This window comes from Pterocles gutturalis, unplaced genomic scaffold (genome assembly GCF_000699245.1).
Source record: "Pterocles gutturalis isolate BGI_N339 unplaced genomic scaffold, ASM69924v1 scaffold51675, whole genome shotgun sequence".
NCBI lineage: Eukaryota > Metazoa > Chordata > Aves > Pterocliformes > Pteroclidae > Pterocles > Pterocles gutturalis.
The window spans coordinates 385-27,267 of NW_010145287.1; the positions used below are offsets into that span (position 1 = coordinate 385).

At 35.5% G+C, this 26,883-nt stretch overlaps 1 protein-coding gene across 1 annotated transcript; it reads right to left on the bottom strand.

Moving 5' to 3' along the window:
* Nucleotides 1–1,019: 1,019 nt before the first annotated feature.
* On the bottom strand, nucleotides 1,020–26,883 carry LOC104458528 (replication factor C subunit 1-like; the record flags this gene model as incomplete). Its single annotated transcript, XM_010085324.1, has 14 exons — nucleotides 26,848–26,883; nucleotides 25,932–26,060; nucleotides 24,123–24,198; nucleotides 21,944–22,063; nucleotides 9,338–9,567; nucleotides 8,549–8,623; nucleotides 7,306–7,383; nucleotides 6,392–6,479; nucleotides 5,996–6,297; nucleotides 4,777–4,884; nucleotides 4,067–4,246; nucleotides 3,654–3,758; nucleotides 1,988–2,381; nucleotides 1,020–1,129 (listed from the first exon to the last, which is right to left on the bottom strand). Coding segments are annotated over exons 1-14 (2,031 nt in total), but the record flags the coding sequence as incomplete, so codon positions are not given.

Consider the following 26,883-nt stretch of genomic DNA (forward strand, 5'->3'; position numbering starts at 1 on the left):
ACACAGCTTTGTTCTTGCAGCTTGAACAACCCTGTTGTTGGCTACTCCTGCAGAGTACAGTGAAATATGCTGCAGAGACCTGAAAGCAGCTGTGAGCAAGCTAGGTTGGAAACCAGAAAAGACCATGCTAGTGCAGAAATAATCTCAAGCCAGCACATGCAGCTTTTCTGCAGGTCTCATTTTGGGTGCAGCACCAGCTCATTGGCACAAAGCTCTAAAGCGGGGGGAGCCTAGGAGTTACTCTATACAACTCAAATACTGAGGTAAGCAATCATTTCATCCTAGCACAAAGATCAGATAGCTCACAATAGTTCTCAACCCTTCCAAGCTGGTAGAATCAGATTCTAAGAAAGTTCTTGCAAGTCAAAGAAAAACAAAAATAATCTGTAACTTGATACTACACTATTAATAAGTAAGCTTTAATGGTATTTCTACAGTACAGAGTTCCCAGCTGATTCTCATGACACAGTTAGTGGAACACAGTGTTCCAGCTAAGTTAGGAAAAACTAATTTCTAAATTCAGATTTAGAAATGGACACATAGCCCTCTCAGCTTCTCTCATCCTAAAGTGGTATGTGAATTTAGAATGAGTCTGGAAAAGATATCTTTGTTAGATATATAAAAAACATGATGAAGTCTGTCACAAAAACTTTCAAAAAGCTTGCCAGAATTTGACTCCCACTAAATTAAGTGCAAATATTCTCTGACTTGTTGAACTAATGTTAAACGCTCACAGTTTTTGAAAGTCATTTCCAATTGCTCACCTTAATGCAATATGCTTCCCCTCAATACAACAGAAAGAAATGCAGGCAGCCATTGCAACATTCTCACCCCAGACCTGATAAGGTATGTAAGCATCCATATATTTTCACCTGTAACCCAGTTCTGAGCAGGTGAAATTCAGCTGGGAGCAGCCCCTGGTCATTTAGGGGATTTCCACCAGCACACTCTATCTGTATCCAGATACAGAATCAATATACAACAAATAGTGCTGGGAACAACTGTTAATATGAACTCACCTTACAAACCAAAGAAGCTGTAGTAGTTTTACCAACTCCAGGTGGTCCAGAAAGTAATGCTGCTTTAAAACCAGTGCCATCATCCTTGCCTCCAGGTTTATTGGTCTTTGCTATAAAATAAGATCCCAGGTTTTACCTATGTACATATTACAAAACAAACTGCATACTTAATGGAAATCTTTAAAGGTACCAAACATCACTGCAGTTTTTCCTCATTTAAGGCCTGGTATCAGTATCAAAAGATGCATGCACATCTGCATCCTAACCACTTGGGGGAAAAGAAGCTTAAACCACCATAGCTTAAGACTTGCAGTGATTCTAAACTGAAAAACACTGAAAAGGCTATTAATGTAATACAACTACAATGTGTTGTAAATTTCAGCAGTTTCCTCACAACCACATCATTAAGAAAACCAAAAATCAACCCACCAACAAAATCACCCCAAACAAACTAAACCAAACCCCAGACATACCACATGACATGGGATGCTTGTCAGGCAGAACCAGGACCTTAACAATTCATCTCTTCCCCCTGCATGACGGCACCCCTTTAGATATGTTGCTGTCCTGTATTTTCACCATGTGTACAGACAGGTTAGCACTGGCCAATATTTGTCTCAGTGAGAAATAATTCAACAGGCTGAATGTGGGGTCATTTTTATATATATTACTGCTACGTTATTTTGGTTTCTTTTGGGAAATAAATCAAATTTAAGAAACTACCATAAGACTTAAAAAAATATTTTCAAGCACAGTTTGCTGTTCTGTTTTTTTGGGGGAGAAGGTGGTAAGTGAACAACTGCTTCAACAAAAAACTCAGCCTTAGCTGCTGCTAAAAATGAATCTAATTGCAGCCTCATTCCCGATTTCTAGTCGCTCTGCTTTCTCAAAGGCCCTTATCAATCCAGGGAACCACACAGTGTGATTGGCATGGAAGAACAGAGAGAAAAGTTAACTGCACTGGTCACCTTGTCCATCTTCTGAAGTATTCTTGTGCCAATTTCTGAGCCATCGGAGCAGTTTATTGGCACAGCTTTGCTCACCCTGTTGTCCAATTATTGCCTTAAGAGATGCGGGCTTGTATTTATCTACCCATAGCAATCTCTCTGTTCCATCGTCATTAATCTCAGAAACCAAGCTCCTCTTGGGTTTTGGGACTTCTTTCTCCTCTACAGCTTGCCATTTAAAGTCCACAAGCTTCCGAACAGCAGTGGTTTCTTTCTTAACAAATTTGGCAGGATCTCCTTTTTCAGGAGTAGACTTTTTTTTGTTATCAGTGTCCCTTTTGAAGGGGCTAAAATTCCTTTTTCCAGCTTCAGCTTTCTGTGGTGTCTTTTTAGGTCTTGACTCCGCTTTCTTTGCCTTAAGAAAGTAAAGGTAAGAAAGTTAAAGGGAAATTAAATAAAAATATACAGTAAATAAACATGCTGTCTTTGAACACATGTACAGGAGTGCTTAAGAAAGTAAGAAAGCTTATGTATTGATAAAACACTACAAGAGCAGATAAATAAATATTTCTTTCTGAAGAATAAACTATTGTTAACACGATGCCACCTGGTTCTGTAGCAAAACCAACAAGAGAGAGGGAAGAAATGCTCTGGTCATTCTAAGAGCAGTCCCCTTACTCACCAAGCCTAATGCATCACTAAAAAAAAATACCGCAAAACTGACGACTGTCAGGTTGAAAGAAATGGGCCATCAGACACCCATGAAGCTGAAGCACAGCTCTCACAAAACACCACTTCCAAGCTCAAACGCTTAAAAAAAATAACACTAGGAACACGTAGATAAAAGGAGGAGAAACAGGTAATAAACCCTTCTTCCCATAAGGGAACTTTCCTCTCAAGCACAAACTTTTAAAGAAGAGACACAGTTATTTAACAACCAAAAACACCCCCCAAAAAACAAACCACAGCCCCAGAAAGTGTTCAACCCAAAACAATTCAAAGCAAATTTTAAAAAATTAGCTAGTAAGCCTAGAGTTGCTTTTCCTTAAGACACCAATAGTATCTTTACATGTAACAATTCATGTCTAGCCACATCAGAAGTACCAAAGCAACATCTATACGGAACCCACAACATGCTAGAGCTAACAGAAGTTTTAATACATTTTTTCAGACTAAATTTAAATGTGCATAAAAGACTTGATACTATTTTTACATTATTCCCTGAAAAATCTGCCTTGAATATTATTAAAGTACCATATAAAAACAAAATCTGTTATGTATACACATGGTTTACACATACCTGTCCCATGTTTACAGTACCATTTTTTATTGGGCCTGTCTGGGTACCACACAAGATCAGTCATGATTACTTATTTCAAAGAAAAAGCGAATACTCAAAGTTTAAAACTGAGACCATTGAAGGAGATACAATTATTTTCTCAGTCAGATACTTAAAATACAGAGTAATGTCAGAATAAAAATGAAACAGGGGAGAAAACCCTATTGCTCCCAAGTAGAAGTCTTATACACAAATATAAAATTTTGATTTTCCATACCTCTTATCCTAGAAGGTCAAACTGACAATCATAGGGCTACTGTTACTGGAACAGAAAGCCAAAACTCCTTTCAATTAAAAACAAACCAAAGCAAAACCCAAAAACATCCCTTGAGTTTATAATAAACAAACCTCTGTTTCAGCTGCCAGCTCATATTTGGACTTTTTCCCTGGCATAGTTCGAATAAGATCAAACAGGCCATCCTCATCAATAACTTTTGTCCCTAAAGCTGATGCCTGGAGCAAAATAAGAATTAAAAGTAAAGTGAAGTTAGGAGTTACATAATTCACTTCAAAGTGTTTTCCAGTAAAGACTGTTTAGGAACACAAAAACAGCAAGGGTTTTTTTTACATATATATGTGTGTGTATACATAGAAATAAAAACAAGAAAAAGCCCTAAAACACATGGCAACTTTTCCTTTTTACTATAATAATACTTTATTTGTAGTACTGCCTTCTTTTGGTAGGCACTGCAAATCAATACAGTTAGATATGAACAATTCACAGGTTCACTTCTACTTCGCTCAGGCACAGGAACACTCACCTTCTCACATTTAGATTGGCCACAATCTCGCCCCATAACCAGATAGTTTGTCTTCTTGCTGACATTGCCAGTTACTTTTCCTCCATAACGTTCAATCAGAGACTTGGCCTCATCTCTTTCAATGCACTCCAGAACGCCTGTAATTACGAACGTCAGGCCTTCCAAGCAGTTTTCAGCCCCCTGAGAACCACAGCATTGCAGAAAATGACATTACCTGATGCAATCCTATTGCATACCTCTTCACCATAGGCTTTTTTAACCTTCAACCATGTCAAGTACCCTACCAAACTTTTAAAAGAAACCCTGTCATACCCAGCTAGGTAATAGTTCTGTAAATTCAAAAGCCCTTAAAAGGAATAGCTACCAACGAAACTTCACACATTGTTTAGCTGACCAATTATACTTGTAACACCCTGTGCTTCAAGCAGAACATGTCAGTCAAATGAGTGACAGCAATCTTCAACACCAGTAACTATTTTTCAACATCATGACTTCATAAACCAAGTAATGAATTTAATTTCTTAGTATTTATTTTGTTATATTTAGTTACTGCTTTGCATTACAATTTAGCTTTTTCTGATACATATTTCCTATTTGAAAAAAATACCAGTTTTTAAACAGTTGAGCTGATATTTGTTAGATCACATATAACAGTAAGTCTCTGACACACTCCATTTCTACATATAGAATTCTGCTGTAGCCAAACTTACCTGAGGTATCTCTTTGGAACCCAGAGCTTTTGGACCCTCACGATTGAGGAAGCTTCGGTAGGCTTGATAATTGATTCGCTTCTTTTCAGAGTCCTCAGGACTTACAGACTTGAGCAGGAGGGAAAAATGAGTACACTTATTATATAAAACCAACAAAATAAAGTCAAGCATCACAGTTTAATAAATTTCATGCACCAAAGAAAAAGTAAATTCTAACGCTTGTAATCTATGAACATGCAATACCAAAGCTTGCTCTGGTTTTGGTGCTTGCGTTTTGAGGTATTTTCTGTTCTTCTTTTTAAAAAAACTCACTCGGGAGTTTAAAAAAAAAGCATACCCATTGTTTATTGTCAGACTTCTGTAGATTCACCTGTACTACATACATACACTCTCCCTTAATTCATAAATTATTGCTTTTAATTCACATCCTATTTTATTCAGGAGGATGATCAGGTATAGACAAGATCTACACCTACATAAAGTCTACTTTGCAGTATTTCTAAAACACTTAAATGTCTCTTAAAAGCAATCAATAAAAGGTTATTTAAAAGTCATCCCAAAAAAAAGTTGCAGGTTCTCCCTCCCAATTACAACTGTTAGGGTCAAATTTGGATATTTTGTACTTTAAGTTTTAAACCGTATGTTTTGAGGTTGCCAATAACTGCCAGTGCAGCCAATAATTACAGTTACTGAATCAGACAGTTAAAAGAAAACTAAATTATATACCTACATAATATATCAGCCATAAGAAATATACTTCAGAAACAGGAGGCAAGGGAGGGAGAAGGAAGGCGGGGGGAAAACCCAAACAATGCTATTTATCATTCTAACAGCAGTACAGATCCACAACGTCACCACGCTCATATAAACAGTAAGCTTTCGCTCACTAGGTTGTATCAGAATTCCTGCATTCTGCATTTCGTCAGGAAAGTTAAAAGTGAAAAAGCACTGTACTGATTTTGCAGTGTACACGTATACCTTAACGAGTATTAAAGAACTGTCAGTTCCTTCATGCATTTGATTTACACTTTTCCAGATACTTTTTTTCCTATACTTTTACAATTGCTAGAAACTTAAAGCCTTACCAGAATTCGAAGTCTTAAAAATTGCCCAGAAGATTCAAAGTACCAAGTTACAACAGTGACACATAAACAATAAATGAAAACTGTTTTCCTGCCAACAGCACCAAGCCAACTAAATTAATTTTGATAGCTCCTACCTCAATCTTCTTGGGAGAAATCTTCTCCTTCTTTGGTGTTGTCTTCTCTTCTTTCCCTGAAATAGTTTTTTCTTTTGATACTAAACTTTGAGCACCTCTTTCCTTTTCAGCAATCTCTTCTTTTTGTTTCAGAGACAGAAGCTTAGAGCTAGGTTTCAAAGGCAAGGTCTTGTCCGTCAACTCTCTTGCTATTTTACCATCGGATGATTGTGGGGATAAATGAGACCCTTTCGAATGTTCAGATTTAGTCTGCTGCTTCGCAGTGTAATTCTTTCCTTCACCTGTTGAGTTTGTTGCTTTCACTTGAAAGAAGGCAGAGGGAAGAGAGCACACATATAAGAATATATCTCATTAGTATTATAATTGCTGAAATGTTTCCTGTATTCCATGTCCTACCTCTTTCCGACTGCTTATATCTTTCTGTTATGTTAGGACTGCTCTTGATGCTCAATATGGTTTGTTCTCCTCCTGAATCCTTCCGAGCCTAAATAAACAAACAACGCCCAAGTCACAGATGCATGTCCCAAGCTACCATTAAGTCCAGATCCCCGAGTTTCTCCACTGTTAAGTACAACAGACTGAATGATACGTAACAAAGCTTATCTCTACCACAAGTCAGAACACAATCTCTATCAAAGGCAGGCAGATGAGCAAATTCTGCACGTCATCATTGCTTAAGTCAAAGGCCAGAGAGACTTCCAGGTTACAGCAAATTTCGATCCAAATCAGTTTACTGATGAGTCTAGAAGTATTAATACTTGATATATTCAAATTAGCAATCCTAAGAGCCTTTATGAACAACCCAGAAAACATTTCACTTTGCCTTACGCTGCAAGGTATGAATACTGGGAAGACTCCCACTAATGGGGTTAGTCTCAAAACTCTCAGGAACCCTGCTTGTCCCTTCTCTCAAAGCAAGGAGAGTATTCTCCTTCTTCCTTTCTCTCCCGTTACTTTTCACCAAGTTGTGCCATTGACTCATTTTACTTGATGTGGTAGATGATCTAAAGCATGAGTCTTCAGCAACACACTTCACTCCATTAGAACTAGAACTTAAAATCCCATGCCAACAGAATCAGATAGCACAGATGCAATGATACCTGCTGTCTGATTAGGAAGGGCACTTTAGTCACTAAATGATGAAAATCCAGGAGGAAAGTATGAAAAGCATTTATGTTATTTTCATGCAAACACTTTCTTGCTGTATTTAATACACTTCCATTGAAGTCTCAAAACAAAGGTTACATATCTAAATAAGAAAATTCCCAGCAATGCAATTTCTAAAAATTAAAGTTCAAAAAGAATTCAACCTTTTTCTTCTGTGGTGTTTCATCCAACATGGCCAAAGTTTTAGCAAATTCTTCATCTTCATGCAGCTGTCTCTCCAGCTGAAAGAAAAAAAAATATTTTTAGGCTCATGTCTGACAAGTGTTAGTTGTACTATAATTTTTTAAAACTTCATTTGCTGTTCAAGACAAAAAGTTTATCTAAAATAACACAGCACATAGCTAGAAAACCAGAGGCAAATAGATTTCTGAAAATGGCACAGAAGAATTACTTGTTTCCCCAAAAGAGACTGAAGTCTAGTGAGAAAAGGAAAGTTTGTCCTTGTTGTACCAGAAGCATTAATAAGCCTATATAATCTGTTTTCAAAGAGGTTTCCTGTTCCTTCCTATTTTTTATTGTTTATTAAATGAAAAGGAAACAACAATCAAAACTTGAAGGCAGGATTTCACAACACCCAGCTTGCACCCAGATGCAACCTATTGGCTTTGGAAAACTTCCCAAAGTAGTCCCGAAAGATAAGTAGGAACAATGCCTGTTAAGTATTACAGTGTCTCAACAATGAATGTTTATTTTCGTTTACTTCTAGCAACATATCATATGAAAAATAATTCTGGCAGTTTGGAGAATGGCCCTTAGGCCAGCTCTTGTTGCCAGTTCTGTTTGCTTTACAGAAACAAATATACTTTAAACTTTTAATATTTCTACTTACACAACTGATTTTCTTTGACAGAAGAACCAGTAAGAACAAATACTGCACATGGAATCTAAGAAAGTTATTTATTAATTGTAAAAATTGCTCATCTTAGCACTGATTCAAACAGGAAAGTTTACCACACACACGTAAGAGTCATTCACATTTTTCTCAAATATAAGAAAATTCAGATGACAGTAAGTGAAACAAACCATGGATGGCAATGGCTTTTAATTTTTCCACTCCAAGGAATAAAAACAAAACACACCACACACCAAAAAACAAACTCAAACAAAAAGCAAGATGATTGTAGACACATCAGCTGCACAGGTAATGAGAGTCTGGATAGATGGCAAATACATCACGTGAGATGTTCTATTTACATTAACTGAAATAATACCCATAAAAATAACTGTGTGCCTATGTTTACACATATGTACAACAGTTAAGTACACAGGTGAATTTTATTACACTTATTTATAGCATGTAAAGTCCATCTTAAAATTGTTTTTCCTTAAGAAATTAAGTTAAACAAACTGCTCTTGGCATAGAGCAACAAATTATAGAGCTTTTACCTCTGAATCTTCTTCAAGCTGCAGTTGCCTAGCAATGGCCTCATCATCTACTGTGCTGTCTCTGCTTTGTGAAAGCTATATTTAAGAAAAAAAAATACGAACAGTTCAAGTTTCCCCAATATTGTGTACAATTATAATAATTTCACTTGCATGGATTCATTTTGTACACTTCTAGAAAACGACTGTGTATGAGACGCAGCATTTTATTCCTAGCTCTCTAAACACTATTGAACAAGGCTGCTTTCAAGACATTCTACTATTCAAAACAAAACCATGCTATAGTATAAATATCTCATTTCTACAAACAATGCTGAACATCTCTGAAGCTATCACAGTCAGCCAGCTTGAAAGAGAAACTGACTACATTGTGAATTTTTAATTTCCTCCATACTTTATTTGGTGCTTTGTTACTCCATGAATATATGTGCCATAAAGCTTGGGAAAACAACCTCCTTCCTCTCCCTGCTGCCCTCTGCCCCAACTATAAGCTATCCCATCCACTCACTAATATCAGAAAACTACTTAATTTTAAGAAGGCACTTGAGAAGAAACAAAATACTACTTTCAACTTTGTGCTATCTTCTCAAACATGGAAATGCTATTCTAAAATTGCATTTGAGACTTGATATGCCTGCATATATAATCATAATTAAACCTATACTTGAGTGGTTACTAAGAAGTAAAAGTAAGTAGGATAAGCAGTTAAGTACTTCCTTGCAGTCACTAAACTGCCATTTTGATCTCCTGTCAGACACACGAGCAGCCTAAAAGAACATCATCAGTACTCACTTCTTTCCTTTTACTTGCTACCAGTTTCTTTTCTGATCGTTGGACACTACTTGTCCCAAAGTAATCAAGTGCCGAGGTGAGAGTCTGTTTCACTGGAGATAATGGTTTGCTTTTAGCTTGTGGTTTTACATCCTTTTTCACTGCAGTTGTTCCTGGACAACCGATCACTGATGTCCCATTCTCCTTCGGTTTCAGGGAGATGCTTTTATTGACAAAGTCGTCATCTTCATCTAAACATGAAGAGTATTCTATTACTTCTGGTACATGGAACTTAAGTTCTTATAATGGAACTGTCAAGAGAACCATTCTGGCAGATTATACAGACTCAGATCCCAAGAAAATATTACAGGTGTTTATTAGTTATTTGGGGGGGGAAGGTAGAGTTGCATAACACATAATATTTATCATCTTTAACAGCACAGCTCAGGTCTGAATAGACTGAGTACTATATTAAAGACACCAAACTTGTTAATTGTGTTCATACATCACCTCTCATTTAGAGAGGTTCACAAAGAATGCCTTCCCTCCTTATATATGGGAGATGATAAACAGAAAATCTAGGTCACTGAAGTTTGATCCCTTTCCTTAATCAATGCAACATCAAATTGAACAGCACAACTCTTCCTTCACATAAAATGTGAAAAAAAAAAGCTACATTGATTTTATTACTTTATCGTATTCATTAACAGAGCAGCTAATACAGGCTTTGTACATTTGTATATTCTTAAGAATCTCTCAATATTACAACATTCTAATATTTTCCCCTGGTTTATAGTATATTTACAAACAGCCTCTTGACTAAGCTTCCCAGTTATTTGTAAAGTACTGCTCATAGCCATTTCACAGAACACAGAAATCAGACAAGAGGTCAGCATACAAAACAGATTTTTCAATTTAAAAGGAAAAATGGCATACAGAGTTTCATTAATAATTAGCCCACAGACCACTGAACAAAAACTCAACCTATCCTTTTAGGACTCTTCTACAATAGCCAGGACATGGTCTTCCCAGCAATGAAGACTAGAAAGAGGGTTCGATGGCCATTTATTCATTCTGGACCCAAACTCTTCACTCAGTCAATCAACAAAAAAGGTTACCAAGGACTTCAAAGAGTTTTGTGTCATGTTGTGAAGTGTTACTGACAGTTATACAAATGAAACCTTATCACTAAAGCATTCAAAAATGTACAGATGTAATTGCCAAATGATGAGATTAATATGACAGCATGGAAGACAAACATCTCGGGACAAACTTCCTGAACAGTGATAAAAGCACTTTCTTTGTGAAATCTTCTAAAAACTCCAAGTGTGCAAGGTCTAAGAGGCAGGCTGCAAGAAAATGGCTAAAATGAACATTAGACACAAAACTAATAAAGGACAAAGACTTGAGAGAACAGAAACAGAGGCCATCTCATTTGCATGCCTCTAACTGAAGTCTGGTTTCACTTTTCCCAAAATAGAGACATTTCAGACACTCCCCTCAACATATCATGTTGACACATGAAACACAGAATGTCCTAAACATCTGCTTTATAACTGAACTTAAATTGTCAGTATTATCACAATAATATGGTCATTTTCCAGACATCTCTTAATTTAAGCCCCCATACTTCTTTTCATACAAAAACTTGTTTTTCTTAATCACTTCCCTAAGTTTTGATGATGTCATATGTCTGTTACCTATAATTTTTGTTATATACAAGACAGAGATAAAGGGAAACACTTACTTGTTGTTTCACTTTTTCTCAATAGATGCTAGTAACAAGAGTGTTTTAGGCATCAGCTGGAACTTCCTGCCACTGAACACTTACTAAGCAGAATATAACAGGTACAAAGGAAGACCCTGACTATTGCCGGGAGAGAAAGTTCAGAGAGAAAGAAAAATAAAACAAAGATAGATCTGTAGCGGAGGAAATTTGTTCAGCAGTTAGATTTTTATCTTTAGGCATTCTTGATTTATCTACAAGAAAGCAACATTTCAGCCCATTCAATTCACAAAGCAATATATGGAAGAGAAAATTCAAGCCGAGGTCCCTCAGTTGATAGCAGCGAATTTTACCATGAAGCTAAAAGCTTTACTATTTTCAACACAATGTACTCTCCCTAGGCAGCAGTAAGTCCCTTACTGCCATTTAGCTCAATTTAACAAAATATTATGTATCTGGAAGATTTGGACACTAGATACTTTAGGCTCCCAATTTGCAATAGTTTAAGCTATGAGTACGAGACTGCTTATCTCAAACTTAATTTCAGAAATATTTTTGCTTCTTCTGAATTTTTCAGTTTAACAAGAAAATATGCCTGCAGGAGTAAAGCATACCTATTACTAGAAATCAACAGTTAATGTAGATGCAATTACATTTATTTCTCTTGGAAAGAAGATACAAATCCTGTTCACCCCCCCCCCAGCTTTTCTTAAGCTAAGGACTGCTCCATGCTAGCACAGGATCTTTACTCATCACTATTTTTATCAGAATATCTGCATGCAATATTGATTTTTTTCATTATTCACTCATAACCATTTAAAGAACAACAAAACCCAACAGGATATTGCTTTCTCTCAAGTAGAAAGAAGCAGAGTAAATACAATTAGGTTTTAATTAAAAAGGATGTGGATTTGAGTCATTTATGATGCTAGCACTAAGTATTACCAATAATTAGAGCTCTGCTTTAATTATGTCCTTCCTAGAAATGACAGGATTAGATGCATTTATTGACTGCAAGCCATGGCTGAAGAAGGACAAGAGACCGGCAGCACTTAGTGAAATTTACATCCATAGATGTAAATAAGGATAAGGCAGAATGAGAACATGAACATGCGTATTAGGAAACAAAACCACCCTGATTCTATTAAGTGGGTTTCAAAATATCTGGGGGGACAGACACTCAGGCTACAGTTTCATCCCAGGTTCAGAAAATTCATAGACACATCACAAATTTGCCTGATCTCTAGGCACTCCCCTTGTTTCAAGTACTTAAGAACATCAACTTTTTCAGTAAAATTTTAACACTTTTCCCTTGAACAGCAAAGTTAATCAGTTATACACTTTCCGCTTCCTTACAAGCATGAAGGTGACTTCATTTACAACTTAGAAAATATCAAGAGTCCCAGTATTGCTGTTGGACTATTCAGGTCAATGTTTCTCAACACATGACCTGCAAAAGGAGAAAGGCATTCTCACTCATACAAGCAAGCCAATAATCTGTGGGAAAATTAAAGTGAAAATCTGGATTTTAGCTCATAAAAATTGTAATTAATTGCATTCTTATAGCAATTGCTGGGTGAACAGTTGAGATAGCCTTACACAGGGGCATGGACTTCACAAAGTATGAAACAAGAATTAATTTTATCATCAACTAGATTACTTTTATGTTGCCAGATCTTCGTATAGTGGAACAAGACTATTCCAAAAACAGTACTTCCTTTTTACATCAGCAGTATGCTATACCATGAAAAAATACCCTAAGTGTACACATTTGGTTTTTTTCAGGATTATCCCTGAATTACAAATACAAGTCAAGACCATGTATTCTAGTCGAGTTTTCTGGAAATTAGGTAGATGTGACAAAGAGAAAGCTAATCATGTGATTAATGGAACAGACATGCATGACAACCAGGAGATTGCTTGTAATTATTCTGGATGCAAACAGTACACATGAAGCAAGGACCTATTATGCCAGGCAATGTACAAGGACAAACTTCCCTAGCAACAAACACAATTAGGTTAATAAATTAATGCCTCCAGCCCACCTGTAACTGTTCATCATTCCTCTTTCTCTTTCCTAGCTTCACCCTTTCTCAACACGCTTCGCCTGCTGATTACAGAGCAACATCTGCAGTTGTTCCCTAACCGAGCTCTATCAAAATTATCTAGGCAGTTTTAAACATTTGTTTAAATTTAGATAATTTTAAAAGGCTCAGGTTCAGGAACGACTTCAGCCAATCTAAAAAAGGAGCAATCTATTGCAGGAAGTGACAATGGTGACAATGAGCATAGGACAGATCCTCAGATGGCCTTAGAATAAAGTATTTTATTAATCTTCATTTATTATTTCTGTACTGTTGAGTTCCTAATCAGTATAGAGCATATTTCCCTCATTCCTATTCTGTTTAGAATGCAAAACATTTAAGGCAGAGACAATCTGTTACTACGATGTTATAAAAACAACTTAAAATATAGGCAGGGCATCTACAGATTACAAATAACTTGCACTTATCATGGTAAATGTATGTTAAATTGGTGTTTGTAACTACTACATAAGGATTTCTATATGGAGCTAAAGGACAATATCCTATCCAAAAGACATTAAACCTACATTACTTGTATAAAATGACAATATTCTAGACATTCTTCAGTTTCAGTGGCACCACATCGGCACAAGTTCTTAATACAGCTCCTGTCCTAAAGAACATGCAGTCTAGAGCAATAAGTATTGCTGTCCAAGCTAAAGTTGAGGGTGGAGAAAAGAGTGTTTGTATGACAAGAAGTGATTGTACCAGGTTTTCATTATTTTAAATACGCATTGGTCAGTACTGAACAGTCCCAACACTGGGTAGGACTGAGTTTCGTACTCACCTTTTGCTTAAAGTAAATCTTTAAGATTATCTTTAACATAACTGCCACTTCTCAAAAAAGCCAGCAAGTCCATTCAAACTCAACCCCCCCGAAACCCTTTACCAAAAAACCAGATGCTGTGTATGACTAGCAAATTGCATTTTTTTTCTATCTTCCTCTTCATTTAAAAACAAAGTAGTTGCAACCTACATTTCAAAAATTGGTCTGTACAGTCATTTAAAATTTTTATGTCATTTCTCGACAAGCCAATTGATTATAGATGTACTACAACCATGAGCTTCAAACCACAATTGTTAGCACTTTACTTATATTGACATGTCAAGGTTCCCTGCTGTTATAAAAATATAAAGCTTAACAGAACCATTCCAGTTTTACTCCCATTAAATCAATTTAATTTGGATTCTCCAATTATCTAAAGATAATTTCAGAAGTTTCCTCTGTGATATTTTTCACTTTAAGGCAAAAAGATTCTGGGATCCATGACTGCAAAACAATAACTGCCTTGTCTAATGGTAATTATACACTTTAGTGCCACACTACATAGCCTTTGATACCCTTTTGTCCAGTAAATACCAAATAAAATTATTAGTCAAATATGTGTATTTATCTTTCAAAAATATATTTAGAAAAGTTTGGGGAGCATTAAAATATATGAGAAGGCGAGTATATTTAAACTGAAGTAAATAATTTTCATCTGCAAAACCATAAATTATAGCAACTCCTTCCAAATGAAATACACTTGCCATAGAAACTGCTGTTTCCTTGACATGCAATTAGAAGTTATCAGTCCATTAACTCTTTCCAGTTTATTATAGAGAGTTTTATTCACTTGAACTGGTTACTTTTACTATAATAGCAAGTTTATAATTTCACAAAAGCAGATCTGAATCCTCACCATGCAATGAAACTTCATGTTCTGATTTAGCTGCCTGAAGTTTTCTGCATGATAGGAATATTCCGTAATGTCAAATGAATAGGAAACTTGAAAAAAATACAGACAAGTATAAACGTGTTCATTTTTTGCAGCTCAGGCAGCTCAATTTACTACATCACTCAGGACAGTGTTCTGTTGAAAATGAACTAGTCTAGCAAAAAAAAAAAAAAAGTCCTCTTTTATATTTTAAACTAATCCAGCAGATTAACTGAGTCAAGACCACTTACTCAAGCAAGCTATAACATTATAGGTGCACCAGATAATACCTATACCATTAAAAAACCCCAATAAATTAATGTGAACTCTGAACCGTAACTGGTATAAGAAAAAAGCTACCTGCAAGTAAGTTACTTGTATCCATACCACTTAAATGCCTACAATAACACTATGTGCTGCATTAAAGAACACTGTGTTGCTTTCTTCAATGGCACAGTGACTTTGTAAACAGAAATAATCTGCATGAGCCAGCATTCTCATACAGTTTTACTCCAAACATTACTAAGTACTACTTGCATGTTATTATCTCAGGTCCTACCTTAAAAATGTGCCGTTTTGTGTAGAACACACAGCACAGAAGAAATAAGATTCATTTGCACTTACAGGACAAAAAAAACCCACAAAAATCTGGTTAAGTATTAAAAAATTGATCTACCTAATCTTCAACAAGTCATGCTGGAGATGGAAAGGAAAACAGACATTACTTGATTGAAAAAGAAAAAGGCTGTTCCCTACACTACAATTTCCATGGTACTGTTCTAAATGCTCTCCCCTTTTGAGATTTCAGTTTCTATTTCCCTGTACTACCTACAGTGTCATGACCATTAATGTCATTTTGCTCTGATGTGCACATAAATACCCAGCAAAACATCTGTGTTTTCACCACACTGATAGCATAAGAAGCCAAAGTATCAGTGTGAGAAAAATAAAGTCAGAGCTCAGTTGGAAAATAACACAGATGCACAACAAAGATTAGGCACACAACACTGAAGATGTACAGTTAAGTTCCAAGAAACATAAAATACAAACACTCAAGATACTTAATAGGTTTACAATGTGTGCATATGTCTCTGCATTTCTGTAATAAACTAAAAAACAACCTGCAATGTGCAATTCACAGCTAGTTCACAGCAAGAAGGACATTCAATTTTTTCATTGTACTGTTAGGAGAGTGCAAAAATTCAACTGAAAATTAAAGGGAAAGAAAACCCAATAAAACTGCTTGTTGCAGTCATGGAAGAGCATAACACCTACAAGAAGAGGAATCTCCACAGAACTACTAGGCAATCAGAGTAACACTGGATTAGGCATACCACCTCACACCGTAATTTAAAATAGATTTACTGCACTTCACTTATCCGTGGTAACCTCTGCATTCAGCTACCAGAAAAGGGAGAATTCACTTCATACTGCTTTCCAGGGGAAGAAAGGGATTAAAAAGCATGAACTCCAGCATCCAAATTAAATGGCAAAATTATTAATTTAATCTTAAATTATAAAGTAACAGCACATGAAGCTGCCAATCCCTCTATTTAAGAGGCTCACACATCCAGTCCACCACATGCCTAAAGCTTTTTTCATAAAAAGTGGTATTTTATGCCATTGTATTTCCCATTAAAATTAATACACATTGAAACCCAAACACTGGCAGTTCTATTAAAAAAAACAAGCAAACAAACCACAACCCAAACAACCAAAACATTCCCATTTAAAAAAGAAACCTATGTCCTCTTCTAAACAGATTAAAATATAGTCTGGGCTTTAAAATACTGAAAGCAGCATACAGAATCAATAACTTCCACACAGAAGCCATTTTTTAAAGAAGGAACAAGCATGAAGTACATATGAAAATTATTTTTCCAGAACGATTTCTCAAAATAAACTGACAATTAAATCATTTTGCAATCCAAACGTATCAAGTGAGCAACACAGTACTACAGCTAGGCAGCTGCTTGACCAAAACATCTTTTAACACACCTTCCAAAAGTAGTAAAAGATAACCATGCACTTGAAAAAATAAGTGCAACAACATGCCAATTATTAAAAACTTGAAATCTAACAACAGTTGTTAGAGATTAAACTGTAATGAATTATTTCATGTTCTCCCATGTTTTAAACACAGGCTGACAAAGTTATCAGTCTTCTGAATTAATCCCACTCATTTCTTGTTTAAAGTTACCACATTTATTTCTCAGCATTGCTGTTAATCTAGTTTCTGCAGAGAAAACTAAAAGAAGATCACCTCTTTAAGAATAAAAATAAATTTTACTTCATTCACACCTCTGGCTTCCACTTACTCCCCTATTCACGGAGGCAACTCCAGATCAAAGAAGCCAGATACTGTCCTGCGTTTACTATGTTTATACAACACTCCTCTCACCACTTTGAGTACAACAGCACATTTACCATTACAGGATCCTTATATTATACTGTTGGTATTGCCAAACTTAACCAAATTCATTTTAATGGGGTTTGCTCCTGAACACCTTTTACCTTGTCCTCTGCCACATTAGTCCCTGCTTCTTCATAGGATTTCTGCCAGAACCGATACTCTCATTCCTCAAGTGCATTTCAAGTCAAGCTCCCTTAAGGTTCAACTACATATTCTCAAGTGACCTTTCATAAAACACTTCAGAGGAAAGCTGGTACATAGAGTGCTATTTATCACCTTCATGCATTTTTGCATAAGTGGAGCAATTTCTGTAAGTATATACAATGTTAGTACCACCCAGGAAGTAACAAGTACAATTTTTTATTCCCCTGTGAAATGTTTCAGTGTAAGACATCCTCAGTGTCACTAACAATGTGCTGCTCATTTGGACCAGTGTTTGGATGTGGGGACTTTTTTTTCACCACCAGTACTAGACACTTTTTTTTTTTTCTGTGGATGGGGGGGGGTGTTCGTTTGTTTCCGCACACCCTCAATATTCTCTATATTAAAAGAGTCTATATTCAGCAAGCACATTCACACGCTATTTTTCTTATCTTCTAAGCTCTCAAGGGACAGTTTTCCAGTAACCTACAATCCTACAGTCTCTACCATTTGTTTTTTCTAGCTTTATAAATAATTTAGCCTACCACTAGAACAAAAGTTATATTTTGCAATATTCAAGTGACCAAGGTGATTACAACATATGCATAATTACCTCTACATGACATATATGAAAGATTAAGTATTCACTAAAAGTGAAGTCACAATTCCTGCCAAATAACCACCTGCACTGAAACCTGATGAGGTTCAACACATCACGTAACAACAGGTCATCTTCTACAAAGGTCAAGGTTCCATACTTCATTAAACAGTCAAAGTGTTATTTTAATAAGTACAACAAACATTTGTATTTTTTCCCAATACACTAAGACTGTCCTATCAACAAAAAAAGGCTCTTATTTTCCCTTGTTACCTACTAGAATAACTCACTTTATCTTCAGCCATCAGTAAACTAAATATTTATTCAAATTAAATTGTTTCAATAACAAAGTATTTCTTATAGAATTACAAAAAGCAACTATTCTTGCTTTTTTTTCCTTCTTAATAGCTTCACAAGCCAGTAAGAAACAAAGGATCGCAATAATCTCATCAATCCACTCTTACACAAACCAAAAAGTTAATTCCCCCAACATTTTTCAAGCAAGCTGTATCCCACAGTTACGTAGAAGAGCTGAAAAGAAATTCAAGCAACAACAGGAAGAAAGTTTCAAATGAAGCTGAAAAATAGGTTGAGGCAATGAACTACCAAGCTTCTAGCGACTACTTGATGCCAAAAGGCTCTTTCAAACACATTGCCATGGACAGCGCCCTTGAGAATGAGATTCTGACTTCAGAGCAAGTCCAACAAGCATATTCTTGATTTAAGTTTTCAGCTGCGTAATACTAAAAACAAGAAAATGACAAATGCCTACAAATTTAATCAGGATCTTTTCGATCTACTATTTATATATTCCTATTCTTGTAAAACAAGTTTATCACAAGTCAATAGCTATATCAATACCATTAAAACACACTCAGCTTGCCAGCTCCATTAAGCTGAAGAAACAGTTTATACAGATTAAATACAAACAAAATTCAAGCATTAAGTCTCAAGGTTATAAAGGCATTGTTTTAGTCATAGACTATTAAGTCAACCTTGTGTGTACTTAAAACTCTTTAGATAAGAGTAACCTTGAGCCGTGGTTTTCACGGATTTCACTAATAATCATGACCAGTGTTCCCATGGTATCCCTATGCAGAAAAACTTGATTACACCACCTTGAATTGCATAATGAACCTAAATATGTAGAGTTTATTCCCCAGGAATCTGATCATTTCTCTACTCTGGGATCAATGCTATTAAAGATCCTTTTTAATTAGGAAAGAAGTGTTGAAAAAACTGTCAGACGAAACAAAGTTTTGAGTAATAGGACACCCAAGATAGATTGTTCAGGATACTTTGGAAAATTGAGCTCTTTTGCATACATGACATAGTACAGCTAAATGCCAGGTCAAATATCTAGGACAAGTAAAATAAGCACAATCCTTCTCAGAAACAATGATTCTGAAAATAACTTAAGGAGGAAGAAGGTACAGAAAAGAGACAGCTGAGCCACACTTCTAACAGGATACTGCAGCAAACAATCATTTTTTGTTTTAAAAATACATGGTATCATCTTCAGCAATGATCTTACTAAAAAAATGCTATAACCTGGGGACTGTGTCCACTTTTCCAAATATATGCCCTAAAACTCAAAGAGGGATCACAGAAGAACTCCTGGAATTGTAACTTAAAAATGTTTTATCAAAATAAATTTGGATTGAAATCTGTTAATTTTATCACAGTTTCTAAGAATCCACACAGGGGAATTCCTGTGGCTAGGAAAGAACTCTAAGAGACAAATACAGACGACCTGATAGTTACAGCCTCAGCTGAACTCAGACTGAATGCAGTAAGCACATCTAACCACAGCAGGAACTGACATAAAGCCTAAGTCTTTCTCACTTGGAGCTTCAGTCACAGTCAATAGAGGGAGATGCACCACAAACTATAAGTAAAACCTTTTCAGCCGAAATGTGTCCACCTACCGTTGCAAGTCTCAGAAAATTCTACAGCTCGTGTTGCACAGGTGATCAGAGGATGGTAACCAATATCTGATATCAAAATACCCAAGTTTATCTGCATTATAACAAATCAATGTGAAGTTACAATAGATCCAATGCAGAAAGAAACATTTATGTTTTAAAAGCAAATCAGAAACGAATGAACCTAACATGACAAGAGATTTAAGCTGGGAAGGTATCAGCTCTGAACAGTAGACCATTCAAAAGCTTCTAATTTATTAAATTCACTGAGCCAAATTTAAGATGTTTCCAATCTATGTCATTCAGTAAGACAGGAATCAAATTCATCCTATCATCAGAATCTTAATAAGTGAATTCTTTCTGCCCACATATAGTCTTAATCTTTGCTTAAGTGCCACTAACAGATCTCTTAGTTAAGACAGAATAAGACAACAACCAGTAGAAAAAGCTGCCCTGAAGTTGCCAGCACGCACATGTATTTCAAATCTATTTTAAAAAAACACACAACTCTACATAACAAAAAATGCACGTGCGTACACATTCAGCCAACTGTTCTCAGATGCTGGAAAAGTAGTGTTAAAGTCCACCTTCATGAAGCACTCAAATATTAAGCTAAACACTAGAAGCTCTGTTAATTTTCTTCTACAGATGCATTTTTACAGAATGTACAAAACCTGAGTATTTTCCCCTATACTGGTGGCATACCTTTAAGGATGCTTGATTTATAAATACGACTGAGTCTACACAAACTGATGTTCACCTATCAAACCATAGTAGCTAAGGCCACTGAAACTTTTACATAACATAGTATGTAAAGAAGTATGTAAAGTAGTAGAAGAAAATGCACAATATGAAATAAGCAATTGGAAACAAAACTGCTTCACAATAGAATTAAAGTGGAGGTGGGGGGTGGAGGGGCAGGCAGCAGAATACCACTATCAGTTTTTGTTTTGGAGCTGGGAAGGAAACATGTTTAATGAGAATTATGCAGAATAAAACTTCCATAACAGTATATGAACATTTCCCCTGTAAATTTACAGTCAAACTCCTCTTGAGAGCACCACGGTCAGGAATCACACAAAAAGCAACACTGAAAGCAGTACTAAGGAACAACTGCCATGCAAACTATGAAAACAAATCAATGCATAAAACTCTTCAATCAAACCAATAGCACTTGCTCTTATCTGTTCAGTTGAATGGTACTTATGTACTTGAGTTATGATTGTGTTTTTAGTTTAACTATACATCTTCTAAAGAAGAGACTAAAACTAAACAAAACTCCTCTGAGAACTTAGCAGTTAATCACTGTCACCATTTTTTCAGAAGGCTAAAGGAGACTTGAAAATGATCAAGAATGGTTAATTACACTTGCTCCTTTCCCCAAAAGCAAAAATAGCTCCAGCATTTAGAAAGCTGAAATCCACAACTGAGAAGTATCATATCATATAGTACGGTATACACAAGGCATAATAAAAGTTTTTGTTAGGATTGTTTTTTACAATGCCAGTTCTTTATAAAAGTCTAATAGACAAATAATGTTTTTTCAAAAAAAATTGTTTATGTTGATAAGTAAAACACAAAACCCAAGAACTTTTGCAGTTGCCAACATATTAGCCAGAGATTAAAGACATGGAAAGTCATATACTGAGTAAGATAAAAATAAAGGTTTTCAAAGCTATTTATGGTAACCAACAGTCACTTCACAAAGTGTGCTGGTAAGCAGTTTAACTATATTAAAAACACTTCCTTTACTTAACTCCTTCCCCAAAATCTATGGAATGCTCTTAAGCATGTAAGCATTAGCTCATGAAATTATATGCATATTTAAATCAACCTAAGCCATTACCCAGCATCACCTCAGTTTTACCCTGCTCCTGACTAAAGCGCTTTTCGTTAGCTTGTTTAGGGAGCATATAATTTGTCTTTCTCAGTATTAGGTTTCATGGTCATATTTAAGAGTGTATCAGTCAAACAAGCCATCCCATCTGTAACGTAATCCATCCCACTACAGCTGAACATATAATAATATATTTCTTCCATTACCTGTCTCTGAAATATAAACAACAGGATCCTGCTTTAGAACTTTACCAAGTTTTGAAGTAGTTGTTTTTTTCTCAGACGGCTTCTGGGATTTTTTCACTGACTGCAACTCCTCTTCTGAGTCTGTATTTCAACCACAAAATAAATGTAGGTTTTCTCCACATAGATACAGGCTTTACAGATCACATAACGTCAGTTAACATGTGTTCACATATATTCAACTGAGTGAGGAAAACATATCATATGCAAGGTCAGAGTACAGCCTTGTTTCTCTCCATCAGCTAATAGCCTAGCCATCATTTATTCCAGCATATACATGACTAAATGAAAACTTGGTCAGAACTCAGTTCTGACAGAGGTTTTTGTTTACCTAACAAGAAATATTTTCTTACTTATTCCAAGAACTGCTAAGCCTGTATAAAAACCTTTCCGAAAACAAATGCAACTGTCAGAGTACTACATCAGATTACTAAAATTAAACAAACAAACCCCCCCAAAAAATCACAACAAACTTTTAATATAGATTCATTAGCCTGATTAAATTTATATGCTATATAAATTTGTTGTTGTATTCCACAACACCTGTTCCAAACACTAACGCTAAAATAGACTGCACTCTGATTTTTCAGAACAGTGGTAGACTGCAACTCACCTCAACAATCATTCTCTGTATCCCAAAAGTTGTCAAGATGCTAAACTAACACCACTGTGGATTATGTAACCCAAAATCCAGACGATTAATCAGGACAAACTGAAGCAGCAGAGACAACTAGCAACTGTCACAGTGGACTACCCTTCAGAGCCTACCTTTTTCCATGACAAACACTAATATATATTGTAATTATTAAGAAGAAAAAAGGCAAGCCACTATAGTCAATTGTCTTGATTGTGTGATCCCTCCTTCCCCCCCAAAAAAAGGAGCATTATTTCTTTTTTTGCGCTCCAACTACTAATGGGCTAGAATTTGCAAAATCTCCAGAAAATATCAGCACTTTAAAGATAGCAGTTGAGTTATATATTGCTTTTGTACTCCACTTTTTAATGCAGAAATATTTCTACTGCTATTTCTCACTGCTAAACAGGAACTGTTTATAGAACAGTTTATCTGAAGATTTGAACACGTTTTTCTATATACAATAGCATTATTCTGACAGATGTCTATGTGATCATTTTTCATCTACAAAAGAAGGAATCTTCTATTGTTAAGAAGATTGCTTCTAAAAATTCAAGCTGAAGCCTTTGGTAGGAGTCAAAAATTGTGGAAACTCCTGCAGTCTTTTCCAGTTTCATAACTAATCAAGATTCCAAACCTAATCCAAGAGGGCTAAAATGATATAACAGCTCAGAAAGATTAAACTAGAAATTTCAAGCCTTTAAATTAAACTAACTTAACTTGACAGGCAAGGGTTTGTTTTGGTTTTTTTTTTTCTTTGGGGGGTTGCTTTTTGCTGTTCAGGATTTTTTTTTTTTTTTTTTAAGATTTAAGTTCTATAAGAGCAGTTTCTCTTATTATAGTATTCCAAAAAATATTTTTAGAATGTGATAGCAGTGCTTTGAATTATATTCTACATGTTCCACACTGTAAATTTTAAACTATGGGATGAACATTTACTAGATTTTTTTAATAGAGAAAGTCAGAGAAAGTCATATGGAAACACAAGTTAGCCTTTTAAAACAATCTCCTATATTATGTTCGTGCAACGCACAGAAATGTGAAATTATAGCATATGATCAGCCTCCTGTACCCAGCACAGGATATTATTTATCCCTAGCAGAACAGGAAACATCATTTATATAAATCTTCATAACCAAAAAAAGTTCTGGAGTTTTGATAGAATTTAGTATCTGGACTTCTTTTTCTGGTAAGGATAACTTCTTTTGTTGTTGTGGGGTTTTTTTGGTTTTGTTTGTGTTTTTGGGTTTGTGGGGGTTTTTTTAACAGAGGTTTTGTTAAAAGTTACTTTGCAGTGCATATTACATGCATGGTACACACTGCACTCTTATTATTATCAATTATATTTAGCTATCCAGCAATAATTACTGGGAAAAATGTTTTTAATTGCATTTACTGAAAAACCAAACAAACCACAGCTTTCCTTCAGATGTTACAGTTACCTAATTGATCTTGAATGCTGATGCAAAAAGATACACAGGAGCATTCAGAAACAACTGTGAACCCTACCTGAATCGTAGATTATTCTTCTTTTCTTGTTTGTCCGCTTTTGTTTGGAATCATCTTCACTGGGTGAATTATTCACCTAAGAGTAAGAGTACCTTAGTTCAACCAGTAAACAGGTACTTCCAGCTTTTACTCAGTTACACATTCAAATTTATGAGTTTCAAATTCTAACAGAAATTTTTAATTTCGCAATGTTGCATTTATGAACAGTCTTCTGCTAACTCATGGGTGGGAGGGGCAAAGGTGTGGGGCAGAGGAAATAAGGAAGAAACTGCAGCAATAAAGTTAAACGTGCTCCAAGCAAACCATAGATTATTATGTTGAGAATAAATATTAAAGTTTAACACCAATTAAAGTAAATCAAATAGATTTTTGAGCACTTCCAACTTTTAATCCAAAAAAGAAATTGCATGATCCCACCAGAAACAGAGGTCGTACAGGCCAGTAAGTTGTATGGAATTCAGCTTTCACTTTTGGTTTCATTCTGGATACAGCTTCACTGTAACCACCAGAATTCAACACAATTTCAGAGTAAAACATAGATAATTGAAAAAGGAAAAAAGCATACACAACAGCTGAAGCTAGACTGATTTCCTGTTCCACGTCCTGGTTTCTTGCAGCTTCTCCTCTGACCCATGAAGCTGTGCAATTACAGTAAGAGACTGCACCAAAGGTCACAGTCAACAAACATGTTCTGTCTAGCAGCAGCTACTATTAAAATGTCTCAAGGAATTTATTTTTTTTTAAAAAACATTGACAACTTTTAGATATTTACAAGAATCACAGCTTGCACAGGTAGGAAGTTTCCTGGGCCAACCAAACTACTAACTATGGTTGTTTTGTAGTCATGCACAGCTGCAAATGCTTATAAAAATATAATTCTAGATAAACATAACTGCACATATTTTATAACCCACATTCAATTCTAATCTGAAACCTGTGAAATCCTTCATGTAATTGGAGAATTGCAAAGTAAAAATAATAGATCATAAGATAATTACTATGTCTTTCAGTTGTTGAATGGTCCTTCATTTTCACATTGGACAATGAAACTATACAGCCAAAATATTTTTTTTCAGTAGCATCTTATTTCTTCATTGTGATGCTTCATATTAATATTCCATCCTATCAGAATCCTTCCATTCTCTACATGATTTTAAAGCCCTCTTTAGACACTCCTTTCTTTTTTATACCAGTTCAGATGATTAACATGAAAAGTCCTCTGAGACTAGAACGCAATCTAATTTTAACCTGTCATTTTACAGAATTTGGTCTTTGCAACAGGTTGACATAAGTCACCACATCCAAGAAAGGCAGTGTTAATGGTTCCCTCACAGGTGTTTAAACACCTGGTTAAAGAAATGGTCAGAGGGCACCTACACCACAGACACTTATCTTACTTCCAAGTAAGCATGACATCTTTATTATACGTCTACATCTACTGTACCTAATCCTTAATCTTAATTCAATTACAAATTAAATAAACAGAGCTACTTGAAGAACCACAGGCCATAGCTAAAATAACTTCAAATACATCAAACTGTGCCTACATTAGCACCTAACCATTGTAACTTCTACCTACCACTCCTCTGCCCTACAACCCAAACGTTTTGATAATTAGCAATTTTCTTCACCACCTACAAAGTTCTGCTGATAGAATTTAATAGTAAGTGATACTTTCATATAAAACCAACTCACATATAGCCTGGGTTTTGAGCATACAAGAACTAGTACTTTAAGAAACGCTAGCAATACAAGCAATCCTACATCAGAGAAACCAAGCACTTCATAAATAAGAAAAACAAAACTAACCTTAGCCTCCTTTCCCCTTTTCTTCCCACTTGAGGGACCTTCACCATTTTTAATCTTTTCACTCTTTTTCATAGCCTCACATTCTTGTCGTTTGCCAGAAGGTACAACACCAAAGAACTTCCGGATATCCTAAAAGGGAAAAGAGATATATAAGTTTTTAAATACAGATAGCTCTTAGAAGTTTCAACTACAAAAAAGTAATACACTTAAATTACTTTCTCAGCAGCTCCTCTGTTAGAGTATTTGTTGATCTAGAAATTTTTAGAAATTGAGAAAACAAAGCCCTAGTTAAAACAACAAACCACTACTTAAAAAAATCACTAGTTAAACATAGTTGCACAGACACTGCACCACGTTTCTCATCTCTGAATCATGAAAAAAAGTTTATTTCTCCCTTAGTTGGGCATCTTCACTAATACACACTTCAAAATAAACTTCCACTACAATGGAATACAGTGACTCAAGACAGATGTATAATTAGAACTTTTTTTTCAATTAATCATCACAAACCCAACCCAAAGTATTCCTATAGTTAAAATTATCAACTCAGCTACATAGTGTCCAATGTAGAAAGACAGAAAAGCACCAAGGGCTTGAAGTCAAGCATTCAAGTTGAAGTCAAGGGACATACTGCATCCTCCACCTTCTCATAAATTTAGAACAGCAACTGTAATTTCACTAAAAAAATTATCCAGCAAGAAACAGATTAAAATTTAATACAAAGTTCCAAAAGGTCTGTTTTGTAACCTTATTTTATTGTCTGACCGCAATACAACCATAAAATCTTTCTAAATGTGTAAAATCAGCAGTGGAAGCTTCCGCTTTAAAAAAAGCACTACTGTACACCCAAATTTGACTTCTGTTGAAAAAAACTAATATTTCAGTTTTATTAAAAAGAAACTGAGAAAACACATACCTGGTTGGTATCACTACCTCCAGGGGTAGCAGCCAT